The sequence below is a fragment of the Populus nigra genome, chromosome 1 (assembly GCF_951802175.1).
Source record: "Populus nigra chromosome 1, ddPopNigr1.1, whole genome shotgun sequence".
Classification (NCBI taxonomy): Eukaryota; Viridiplantae; Streptophyta; class Magnoliopsida; order Malpighiales; family Salicaceae; genus Populus; species Populus nigra.
Window position 1 is genome coordinate 46,760,267 of NC_084852.1, and position 13,397 is coordinate 46,773,663.

General features: G+C 33.0%; 1 protein-coding gene across 1 annotated transcript; it reads right to left on the bottom strand.

Annotated features, from left to right (window-relative positions):
* Positions 1-912: 912 nt before the first annotated feature.
* Positions 913-6,236, bottom strand: LOC133696802 (tubby-like protein 8). Its single transcript, XM_062119083.1, has 9 exons — positions 5,368-6,236; positions 5,140-5,254; positions 2,376-2,552; positions 2,181-2,230; positions 2,000-2,096; positions 1,755-1,844; positions 1,568-1,660; positions 1,392-1,459; positions 913-1,264 (listed from the first exon to the last, which is right to left on the bottom strand). The coding sequence occupies exons 1-9, from the start codon at positions 5,823-5,825 to the stop codon at positions 1,189-1,191; spliced, it is 1,224 nt and encodes a 407-aa protein (XP_061975067.1). The 5' UTR covers positions 5,826-6,236; the 3' UTR covers positions 913-1,188.
* Positions 6,237-13,397: the final 7,161 nt, after the last annotated feature.

Below are 13,397 nucleotides of genomic sequence, written 5' to 3' on the forward strand. Positions count from 1 at the left end.
GGTTAGTTAATCCTCAATTAGTTAGTTGAAATAGTTTTAGATAAGCCTCCAACTCCTAATCTTCTCTGGTTAAGTCATAATCCCTTAATTCCAAACACGCAAGTGGTTAAATTTATGTTATTCCTGCCTCGAGACTAAGTATGTAATTAATTATTCCTATAGTTTCCTTAACTATATACAACACTTTCCCCCATCTTTTTACATTAAAAAAAGGCTGCTCTAATTCTTGTTTTAAGACTATTTTCCAATTTTTCATTGTATACTCAGTAATTGAATTTACAAATCTTGAAATATTTATCATGAGGGCCTTTTAGCATAGTAGTTTGACTCGATACAAAGCTCAAGTTAAGAGATAAAAAAAAACATAAAATGAAGTCATTTTGAGTAAAAAAAATTAAGATTTTTTTAAAGTTTATTCAACTAGGTTCCCTTACCAAACTAACCGAGTTGTATATTGATTCACTAGATCATATAAGTTTTGCTTATATCAGACTCCCGAGTCAGCAAGTTACCGAGTTGCATATTGATCTAATAAATCACTCAAGTTTTGCTTATACCAGACTCCCGAGTCATCAAGTTACCGAGCCGTGATTGATAACTATGCTTTTTTACATGAAGTGGAGAACTTGGGAATTTTTTGAGTTAGAGAAGGATCGAGGCACCCATCATCAACCTCTGGGACTCTGCTCCTGCAATATTGCACTAATCTAGCCAAGGTTAAATGAAGCTGCTCTGCAGTAGCTGACCCAAGTTCTTTCAGAATTGATTTTCTTTTACAGTGCAAAACAAAGGCTTTAGATGACACCCCGGCCCATATAACTGGGGATCAACTACAGCTTTCGATGCCGAATGGTTTTTACTAGCAGAAAACAGCTTTGGTTACTGAGAGTTTATTTCATCAATATTCATATGTTTTCAAGAAATATTACTGCACATTGTTTACATTAATGCATGGAGTTCATGAACACAATTTAGTAGTTAGACATCAAAACTTAAATGGAATTTACATTGAAATCTAAAAGGCTCAGATATCAATAAGTTAATCAAATTGTTCATTAGCTAACTATCACTAAAACATCAACTCTTTTCGGTTATGCTTTTGTCGGAATCAAGAGCACAAGCAAGAAGCAAAAAGTAGGAACTAAATTTTTTGAGGTTGAACTGCAACAAGATGTTGTCAGCTTGCAGTTACATCGAGCAACAAAGTTTCGAGTCAATGGATGCCAAACATATGCAAAATGCTTGGTAACCTGTTAGAGGATATCTGCAAAAGAAAGATATGTAAGAGTGTCATTATTTTTTCAATTTCCTCCTTAGAAGATAAAAGACTTCTCCTAGTGTTTCGATGGATTTCGCATCACTAGAAAGAAATGGATCTGCATAGTTCGTACCTGAAATCCATAACAAACTTCGACTTCCCTACCCTTCCAAGTTGTAAAATTGTCTGCTTTCCATTTTCCTGTGAAAATCGCAGCGTCAGCTATCAGAATCCAAACACAAAGGAATTGGATGGTACTTTATAACGGTTTATTCCAACATATAATTTTCAAGATGAAATTCACGATACCTCCAATGTTAGCTGGAAGTTCTTCACTGAGCTTTGGATTCCAAGCCCAGCTCTTCCTCTATCTCTGAAGTCTAACTCGTACTGCTTTGACATCTGGAGAATTCAAAAAATAAATCAAATCAATGAGCAAAAATGAAGTCCAAAAGTTCGTCTTCTATAACGCATAATAAACAATCTGTACTCTCACATTATTGTATCGTGGAGTCCTTGAGCATAGCTTATGTACTTTGTCCATTTTCCCCTCCCAGTCCCTAGCCAAACCATTAATATGTTGCATCTACGACAGAAGAAGAATGAAATGATTATCCCATTTTGCAAGGCTTCATGGAATCGAAAAATAGAGAGTGAAAATGTCAACAGAATTTCAAATATACGTGTTCACATTCATATACAGGTGAGGACTCTTAACATTTCAGAATCTCCTGAACTCACCAGGGTTGTATTCTTTAGCTGCATGGATTGGTGTTTTGGTACATATGCCCTCATGATTCTGTAACTTCCAGTCCAAGTGGCTATGGTAGGCTTGAATCTACAGAAACATAGGGAAATATATAACAACTAGTGGAGAGGAAACAGAGAACAGAAAGTGAGTGAGAGAGAGGGTATGCCTTACGTAACAACTGCCAGAAGTAGATTGCCCCTTCTGGAGTTGACAGTACCACCCTGCAAACAACAAGCACATTGCCAGCCATTTTAGTGAATAAATTATCAAACAGATCTTTGTTCTAATTGATTTATGAATATCTGATATCTTAGATACTATAGGAAAAGTGATTCAGGAAATTTGCGAGGTCTGAAGGAATCGAACCTGATCCCATATGTGATACTTGGAACCCATGAGGTTTGCTGTTACGTTTCCTACAAAGCTATCATCTGAACTAGAAAAAACTCCCTTCAAATTCTGAGCTATAGTGAACTCTGACTTTCCATTACGCCTCTTATGGTGAGCTATAGCTAGTTTCCGATCCTGTCGACCATGCCCTTCCTGTAGTTTTGATATTCAAAATCAAAGTTCCAGGCATGAAATTTTAATCATTATGTTAGATTTTAGCAGTGGCAAACAGTAGTCTCATTTTGTTTATAAATTATAGTAGAAAGCCTTGCTCTTCCCTAATAAGAACACAACCATAGTTCCTCAAATTAGCTGTGCACTGCAGATGCTATATTTGTGTGTGAAAACAGATATTGGTACAACAGTTAAGCAGGAATGCATAAGCTATAAATCCCAAATCCTAATTAAGATAATCTTAGTACTCCAATCGCAATATCTTGATTTCAATTTTGCGAAAACATTATACATTGCAGAATTATAGCATTCAGAATCTACCGTTTGCAATTGCTTACCAATAACATCACCGATAATTGACAGAAGTATATGATGCGCATACTAATGTTGAAATGAACACTCAGCATAGACCATCAAACACACCACCTCCAGAACACATCTAGGACCCTGAGTAATATGATACTCACGTGGAAGGTTTTAGGATTCAATCTATTCAATAGTTGGTATAATGAGGAGAATTTGTCAGTTTAAATCAATCTGTTGCTTCAGAAAAAGGCAAAATCCTTTTTAACTGAGCAAAGTTAATCAATTGCCACTTACAATCTCCAATCCTCAGCCTTTTATCAAGATCCAACAGAACAAGTCCCCCATTTGGGAGTGTTACACAGAAGGTGTTGTCCAGCCCCTTGAAGCATAAAGGATGCTTTCGAGACTGCACAGCACTTGCTATGCAGCAATCCCAAACAAAGCTTAATCTTAGTCCTAAACTAGTTGGATGTGTCTATATTTTCTTGTATTTTATTTGTTTTGAACCAAAACTACACTTTCCATGAATTATTGTGATAACAAGTTCTTTTCACTACTTCAACCTCCATCTCGTGATGTACTTGCCAAGAGTGTTATTGGAAATAATTGAAATCACTAGATTTATGTCTAAACGAAATTTCCATAAGACCATGCATGACATCCTTCACAAGTATTATAATTGTTGAACACTCCATACCATATTCTTGAGAAGCTCTTCCAATTCTATTTGTTTCGGACAACCTTTTATGAAATGCAACTACATCTAGACTGTTGGTGACATCGCTCATTTTCTTGGAGTAGTGGCTAAGAAAAATGGTGTGATGATTAAGGAAGAGTGTAGGTAGCCATCGAGTTTGTTCTCCTTACTCACCAAGCGTTTGAGTATTATACACAGATGAGAAGAAACGTGGTTTTAGGTGGTGCAAAAACACAACCGTTGAGAGGTTTTTCTTTGAACAAGAATGGGTGTACAGAAGGCTCTGAGATTTAGGTTTTAGCATAAAAATGACAATCATATTCTTGAACTCATTTTCTATTAAAAAATTGTTTGGGAATGAGATTATTATTAAATGTAACCCGTGTTTTCAAATCAAAAATATTATTTTAAAATTTTTAAAAATTAATTTTGATATTTTTTATTTGAAAACACGAGTTGCATTGCCTAGGCAACCTCATTCCTTACACCGAGACTAAATAAGCGTTACTCTCGGTATAGTAGCCAAAACTTGGTGAGCAAGGAGAAATAAACAAACAATTCAATCAATTTGGTAGCTATTTCACTCGTTTTAGCACATCCACTAATTTACCTGGCCACCACTTAAAAAAAAATCACATCATCAACAAGAATATACTTAGAAATTTGACATATTTACCTGTCACGACTGCCCCATTTGGACCATCCATGGCCACATATGCTAGTGGGACTCAATAGCATGTATGAATTATAGAAAATCAAGTAGATCATTCGCGACAAGCACAGTTTGGGTCATATTTGCTAAGAATCAACATTTCACATGGTGAGCTTTCACCAAATAATTATCAAATTTTAACAAAACTAACCTATATAGTTTGGATTTGTAAAGTATAGAATGGTTTAATCTATTCGTTCACTTTACAATGTTTAAAAAAGAATATTTAATCTATTCCTCAAATAATGAAAACAGGTAGCACAAATGACTCACATACATTGGTTTGTACCAAGCATACGAGTTCATCTTAAAACTCCAATTCAACTCCAAGACTGTTCCAAATAGGTCAGGAACAGAAAGACATGTACAAATAATAATGATTGGATTGCCAATAGTAAGACTGGAAATTCCAAGGAAATGAAGTATTATATTAACCAACTGTTAGGGGCAACCGCACCTATCACGAATGCACTATCTAAACCATTCATAATCCACACATGCTGGTAGATCCCATGATGCATGTAACTTGTAAGCTATAGACGGTTGATGTGGCATTCACAACAGGCTCAGCAGCTCTTAGCACCTCCCATTATATTATATCTCCCTTTATTTGTAAGAATAAGATTCTACTTGAGTTGATTTCAAATAAAATTAAAATATAAATCTTATCTGAAATTAGAATCAGAATCTTATTCCTATTCCATTCCAAATCCTAGACGAACCAAATGCCACGAAAGAGACTCACTCTAAAATGGAACTTCAATGTGAACACTGGCAACATTAGTTCAAATTATTACCACCAATTCAGACAAGAAAAGATCAAACTATATACAAGTAAGAGAACAGCTTACATTGGTATAGAGTGAGTACAATGTACCCCCATCTAACCCTTCTGGCAATGCTTCCTTCATAATAACACAAGTACATCTCCCTATGTCCATTGGCAATGGCCTGCACAACAATGCCCTGAAACCCAAACCCACATTACTAAATTTATGTATCAAAATCAGAAAGGAAAAGAAAAAAAAAAGAACACGGAACACAAACATGAAGTGAAAAAGAAAAAAAATGTTAAAGACCTGTTAGGCAATGCAGACCAAGAAGAAGCTGGAGCAGCCTCAGAATCTGAATAGTCCCAAATATTGACAGAATTTGACTTCTCAGACTCAGCAGAGTCCCAAATTTTAGACTTAAAAACCTTTTCAGGCTCATTCATTTGCATACACAACTGTAGAGAAGAAGGCTTTAGGACTCTTCCAGTGGACAAAGACTTCATATTGGATAACTGTGGCTTTGGCAAAACAGAGAGAGACCCATTTGTAGACAAAGGTTTTGAGTTGTTGGGCACTGCATTTTCTTTGTCAACACCGCCAAACTTGGCAGTGTTATCAATGTTCTCTTTGTTGTCAGTGAACGATTTTGTAAGGAGATCACCTTCACTGCAAGTACGATGGTGTTTGGAGTCAGTGAGCGGATTAACATAAACGGAGTTGTATGAAGATTGGTTTGGCAATGTGGGTTTTCTGAAACCAGCCATACTTCGGTATAGAAACAGAGAAAGATTCCAACTTTGTTAATTTTGAGAGGGTTTATAGGTGAGTCTTTAATGGGAGTGGATTTGAATTCTGAATGCTGGTTTGGTTTTGGGAAAGATTTATATAACTGGGATTCTTTTGCTTTCTTGGAAACTGTGAGAGATTTGAATGAAGTTGCTGAAGCGAGGTAGGATCCTCAATGAGATGAAATTTATGGTTTGGTTTCCAAAGAGTTTGGCTTTTATAGTAAAAATCGAGCTGATGTCACTTCATGGGTTTTTGGTGCTTAAAATCTAAAGTCCTGTCTTGCCATGTCTGCAAATAGTAATGGGAACATACGATGCAGCAAGAGCAGAGTGGGTGAAATTTGAATTTGGGGTTTAGGTTTTGCTGAGGTAGGATAATTTATTTGGTTGTTTGATGCAATTTATTGGATTTGGAAAAATAGGATTTGAATTTGAAAAGGCATGGATAACTGTGCTGAGGGGTTTTTTATGTGCTTTGGTTTGGTGGGCTTAACGGTAACTATATTTGAATCATGTTGTGGATTTGTGTGTGTGTCCTATAGTGAGAATGGGTGAATTTTTGAGGTTTGACCAGATAAGGAAATTAGGTTGGACGAGGGATGAGAAGCGGGACCTGGCTAGGTTTGAATAATATTCCTGCTGTTAAGTGCGAGCCAACAAGATTTAAATTTGCTCGGAATTTTAGGTGGTGGTCACCATGGGGCCTCCATGTACATGACACGGACTATGTTGCGGTTTTTTTTTTGTTGTTAAAATATTTTTGTCAAAAATTATGTTTTTAGTATTTTTATATTATTTTGATATGTTCATAATTTTAAAAAAATAAAAATATATATTATTTCAATATATTTCCAAACAGAAATCATTTTAAAAAACAATCGTTACTATAATATCAAACATGTTGTATACATCAGGGATATCAATTCCTTTTAGTGTGCGTTTGATAATACAATGTATGATATTTTATAAAAATATATTAAAATAATATTTTTAAGATTTATTTTTTATTTTTAATATTAAAATTATCAAAAAATATTTTAAAAATATTAATTTTATGATTTTTTATAGGAATATTTATAGATATAGTTAAATAAGCTTTAGGTCCATAATTATATCTAACCTAACTTGTGACCGTTTCTAAATCATAAACCCAACCCATTCAAAGAAATTTTGGACTTGAGTAGGTTAAATATATAAGGGTAGACTAATTATTCACAGGTTAGGTTTATATTACTAATTTTCATATGTTGAGTTTAATTAGAACAAAGATTTGACTTCAATAAATAAGTCCAAAATTTTTGATGTGGTGTAAAATAATTATTTGACTATTTTTTTTAGAATTCTTAGAAGTGATGGAAAGTAATTAAGTTTAAATATTTTTTAATTGGATAACATTTGTCAATGAATGAATTATATAGGGTCAGGTAAATTAAATTTAAAAAATTCTCATCAATAATATTTATTTTTTAGATTTTTTTTACTTTAAACAATTAAGTAGATTTTTTTTCTTCAACTTATTACTTTATAAAATACATTTTTAGTCATCACCTTGATCCTACACTAACTAACTTATTGTGAACTTCAATGCACCAAACATTTTCAGTGTATATAAAAATTAATTTGAATATATAAATTAATAGTATATATATAATTAAAAAAAAAGCATAAGCTTTTCCCTTCATTGCAACATATAAGAGGAAACATTGAGAATTCACATCGTGTTTTTTCTTTTTTTTGGTTTTTTAATTTTTTTAGTTATTTCATTTTTTTTATTTGATTATTTTACATTAGATTAATTTGGGGCTGGACTTTGTTATTTGTTTCTTTTAGCTTGGTATTGGATACTCACGGTATTGAAAAATAAAATTGACTCTCAGTTGATGCTCAAGTTTATAAAATTAAACGAAGTTAAATTAAATTAAAACAATTAAAGCTACGAGACTAAATTTGAACACTAAATAAATACTAAGCCCTTTTTTCTAGCAAACATGGGGAACTAAATTGCACGAGTAGGGGAAAGACTCACCCTTTCTTTTTTTGGTTCCTTAATTTTTTTTTTCAATTTGATTATTCCACATTTAGTTTATTTGGGATTGTACTTTATAGTTTTTTTCAGTTGCCGGGATCCTATAATGTTGATGAATAGGGATCCCATAATGTTGATGAAGAACTTTGATAAGCGTTTTATGCTTAATTTTGCAGATAAAATTTAACTTAATTGATCTAAAATAATTAAGGTTTCTGGATAAAGTTTGAAACAAAAAAAACTTTTAAATGACTGAAAATGATAGGCAAGACAACTTGTATGACACATATGGGGTGAAGTTATTGCGCTTGAACTACGTGTGTGTCTTTCTGCGGTGGCAAAACACTATTGTCCGTGATTGCGTTGGAAGCGGCATGACCAAATCCTGCACATGGTATGACACGTGTCGATGGAAGAGCTACAATGAGATTCCAACAACCTTTTCTTCCTTCTCCTCTCTCTCCTGTCCTCAAGATTCGTGATGGCATGCCAAAATTGAAAGATGTCTTATTATTTTGTTTTTGTGTCAAATTTGATTTTTATTCTTTTGTTTGCTATTTTTGGTTTTGTGTCCTTTAAAAAAAATAATTTTTTTTTAAATTTTATTTTTTAATATTGAGTTCGTTAGGAATTGAGGTTTATAATTGTTTTTCAATAGGATGATCTTGTTCTCATGATCTGGGTTACGAGTTTGAAATGTTAACATGAGTTGACATCAATCTTTTCTTTTAGGTCCTTTTTTAACATTGATTTTATTTTTCAATTCTATCCTCCAACAATGAGTTTGTTGGAAGTTCGGCTTTATGATTTTTTTGATGGGGTGATCCCGCTTCAATGATCCAAGTTATGAGTTTGAAAAGTTAACCTTGGTTGACATTGGTCTTTTTTAGGTCCTTTTTTACACTGATTATCTTTTTTAATTTTATTATTCAACAATAGGTTTGTTGAAAGTTAGGCTTCGTGACTTCTCTTTGTTTTTATTTCTATAACATTATCCTAGTATCATGACCTAGATTGAGGGTTTGGTGGGGTAGCCCGAGTTAACTCGAGTATTTTTTTTATTTTTTTTAAAATCAAATATTTTTTTTTGTTTCATTCTTTAATATTAGGTTGGGTCAAGAATTGAGTTCATGATTTTTCCTGTTTTTCTTTCTATTAAGTTATCCTATTTCCATAATCTGGATTGCGGGGTTTGGTGGACTTACTCAATTTTGTTAGTATTCCTTTTTTTATTATTATTTTTCATTGATTTTTTTTTATTTCATCCTTTTATATTAGGTTTGTCAAGAATTAGGCTTCATAGTTTTTTTTTATTTGCTTTCTTTGAAATTATCTCTGCCTCACAACCTGTGATGCAGATTTGACATGTTATAGTTTGGTCGAAATTACACTTGTCTACAAAGTTTTGAAAAATTACAATTTGCAACCTAGGTTTGTCAGGAATGCAGCTTCATAGTTTTTTTTATTTGCTATCTACGAGATTATCTTAGCCTCACAACCTAAGATGCAGATTTGACATGCTATAGTTTGGTCGAGATTACACTTGTCTATAAAGTTATGAAAAATTACACTTTGCAACCCAGGTTAAAGGAAGAATTTCAAATATATATTATAACAATTAGAGACTCCCAACAATAGATCATTTCACCTACTCTCTTTGACTTTCTGTTTCTTCAATAAACAGTGTAGATCCAATGATTTCTCTCAAATTAAACAACAAAAATACATATTCAAATTGATTTATTGCACAAACTCATGTTTCATCATGTTTGTCTATATTTGGTAGTGGAATCTCACACATTTTCAAATTGATTTATCGTAGGATCTAGGTCTTCAGAATTTGAGGTGGGTTTTAGGGAATTAAATTGAGAAACAACTATTCTAAGTAAGAATTTATTTAAGGAATCCATAATGAATTGTTTTTTTTTTCATTTTGGTAATCAAACAGTTTACTCATCAATTGCACCCTTCCATGGATAAATTGAAGGCTAATTACTTCGGTTTTGTTAAGGAATGATATAATTGAAAGACAAGAGATCAATATGAAGAACGCAAAGGAACTAAATGGTCATTTCAAAATTGCCTAAAAAAGTTTACCATGGTCCTCTTAGTTTGCAACATACCCATTTTCCATTCCTTTAGTTTTTCACAATACACTTTTGGTCCAAAACACGTTGGACCACCATATAAAAAATAAAAAAAATAGTAGGCATAGGCACGTGGGCTTCCTTAGACTCATGTGTTTGGGTTTTTTTTTCCTGTTTTTTGTTCCAAGCACGGTGGACCACCAGGCTTGCACACATAAGCCTTTTTTTTTCCTTTTTCCTAGATTGTTTTTTTTTTCTTCCAATTTGATCCTTAACAATATGATTTTTATTGGTTTTCATTGATAATTTTTTTTTCTTTCAATTTTATCCTTTAATATGTTATTGACTTTTTGATTAGACAATGTAATTTCTTTCAGTTTCATATTTGTAGGTTTATCGTGATCTCATATAAATAACCCAATATTTAGTTAGTTCAAGATTTTACAAATGTCTATTTTTTTGTTGTATAATTTGTTCTAAATTATATATAAAAAATTATTGAATATAATTGAGTCCATGACCCATGTCATAGGTTTTAGTAGTTAGCTTCGAGTGATTAAGATTTGAGTTTCATAATTTATTTCAATTTGCTTTCTATGAAGTTATTGAGGTCTTAAATTAACATCCTGACATTGAGTTGGTGTTTAGTTTTATGAACTACTATTTTTTTCATCGTATGATTAAATATAAAATAGTCTAAAAAAATTAAAACCCGATAAAGTCAATGACCCAAGTTATTGGTTAGACGAGTTAGGGTACAAAACCTGGATCAATTTGATAGGTCATCATCTTAATATTTTAAGAGAAAATTATCCCTAACCTCCTATAGTTTGGTTGAAATTGCACTTGCCACTGAATTTTGAAAAAATATACTTAGCAATCTAAATTTTGGTGTATGTGTAACAATTTATATCTTGTACTTCGCACGTCCAAAAAAAGTCAAAAACAATTGTAAGATTATTTGCAAGTTTTCTATTATTTTTCATTTAATGACTAAAAAACCCTTATTTCATTAAAATAATGAAAATTCCATAGAGTTAAAAATAATTTTTAGTGTAAAATTGCAACACTGGCATAACTACAAGATTGCTATTTTATTTTGGATTTTTATCAAATATGTGGTGTACAGTAAGACAAAGAATTAACTTGAGATTGGAGTGATTTGCAAACTAATCTACCTAGAAAAATCAGATGGGCAGCCTACATTCGTTCACCGCTCACCAATAATTAAAAAGAGAGTTACAGATACACATTCAAGAAAGGTGCAAATGGGTAAGAAGAAATGATAGAAATTTAAAAAGGTTTTCTGATGTAAGAACATGTAGATTAAAACAGGTGAGAGTAGGCAAAAAATTTAAGCTTTTAGAGAAAATGCTAAGCTAAAATGTTTTCTTTTTTATACCATAAAGTTTAAGATTTACCTATTGACTAACAATACAAAATACCATTAATAGGACAATAATGGTTTCAAATCATCATGTAATCCTTTTAAATAAACTTTTTTTTACTACGACCTACTAGGTGCCTATTTAGAGTTATCATATAAGCATATGCTTACAACACAACTACTTTTCAAACTACAACTTTAAATGGATATAAATCACACTTCATCTTAACGGGCATAAATCACACTTCATCTCAGCTAAGTGTATGTTTGTTTTTGCTACTGCGTTTGTTTTTAGTAGTGGATCCATCACTAAAAACAAAATACACAAAAAAAGTATGAATTTGCTATTTTTGCTCGTGTTTTTTGTTGTGGAGGGTTATACCCCACAACAAGCAAAAACAGAAACTAAAATAAACACGCTCTAAGTAAAAATGGTGGTATGTAGTTCGCAGATTGAGCAATACTGAGTGCGGTGTAATAGCAAGAGTCATTTCTTAGATTTTTTCTCTTTGTCGAATGCCCCCTCCTTATTTAAAAAGAGGACACTCCATGGATAGAGTGAGTAGGATTATATTTACTGGTTAAACCTAGCTTTAGTGTCCTATGAAAAAGCCTTCTCTTTTTTTTTTTTATCTAGCTCAATAGTAAAGCAAAATATCCTTACCCAATTGTAAGACTAAGATCCACCACTTTATTTCCATAAATTAATTTTTACTTAGAATATTTGTTTCTCAATTTAATTCTCTAAAACCCACCTCAAATTTTGAAGACCCCAATCCTACGATAAATCAATTTGAAAATGTGTGAGATTCTTTAACCTCGTACAGACAACCATGATGAAACATGAGTATGTGTGATAAATCAATTTGAATATGTATTTTTGTTGTTTAATTTGAGAGAAATCATTGGATCTATATTGTTTATCGATGAAAGAGAAAGTTAGAGAGAGTACGTGAAATGATAATATATATGGGCTAGACAAGTAATATTTCATCATATTTAAAGTTTTCCTTTGACCTAGGTTGCAAAGTGTAAATTTTCAAAACTTTGTAGACAAGTATAATTTCGACTAACCATAAAATGTCAGGGGTAATTTTCCCTTTTTTTAAAAAAAAATTATGTCACATTGGAATTTATATGTAACCTAAAACACATTTTTATCAATTATTTGACTTGCTTTTAAACTTGTTAAGTTGACTATGTTATATCATATCATGACAACTTCAAAACAATTTGATTTGGAACATGGACTAGGTATGTAGACGGGTCGGGAGGTTTCAATATTGACCTATTGGCAACCAAAAGTTTATCCCGTAACTTAGATTTTGATAAACTTATTTTTAATGAACCTAAAAAACCTTTATGACCCTCCTCTCTTGGGCACACCCAAGGGAATTAACATGTCTCTAGTAGGGGCTTGATAGTGTGCCAAGCCTCGGTACGTTGGGTCTGGCGCCAACCACAACTTAGACGCTTTTGGGTTTAGCAGTGTGCCAAACCCCGGGCATGCTAGGCTTGATAGTAAGCCAAGCTCTTAACATGCTCGTGAGAATGCACATCCTCTATTGGAACGTCCAAGAGAATGATCATCCTTCCTTGACACACACAAGGGAATAAGGCAATGTGGGTCTGGAAAAAATACTAGACCCAAGACATTTGGACTTAGCAGTGATCAGCCAAGTCCAATATAATGTGGATCTGATAAAAATACTAGATCCAAAGCATTTGGACCTAACAGTCTGCCAAGTCCAAGGTAACGTGGGTCTGACAAACATGCTATATCTAAGGCATTTGGACTTGATAGTCAACCAAGTACAAGGTAATGTATGTCTAACAAACATGCCAGACCCAAGGCACTTGAACTTGGCAGTCCGCTAAGTCCAACACACTTGGACTTGGCAGGCAGCCAAGTTCAAGACAATGTGGGACTGACAAACATGCCAAACTTAAGGCACTTGGACTTAATAGTTAGCCAAATCTAAGGTAACGACCATCTTTCCTTGGGCATGCTTAAGGGAATGACCATGGACTTAACTATTTTTGACGTC

Coding starts and splice junctions, on each gene's coding strand:
- LOC133696802 (XM_062119083.1), bottom strand. CDS start 5,825: ATGGCTGGTTTCAGAAAACCCACATTGCCAAACCAATCTTCATACAAC. Junction 2,097..2,180: donor CTACTTCTGGCAGTTGTTAC/GTAAGGCATACC, acceptor ATGTTTCTGTAG/ATTCAAGCCTACCATAGCCA. Junction 1,845..1,999: donor AGCTAAAGAATACAACCCTG/GTGAGTTCAGGA, acceptor CTTCTGTCGTAG/ATGCAACATATTAATGGTTT.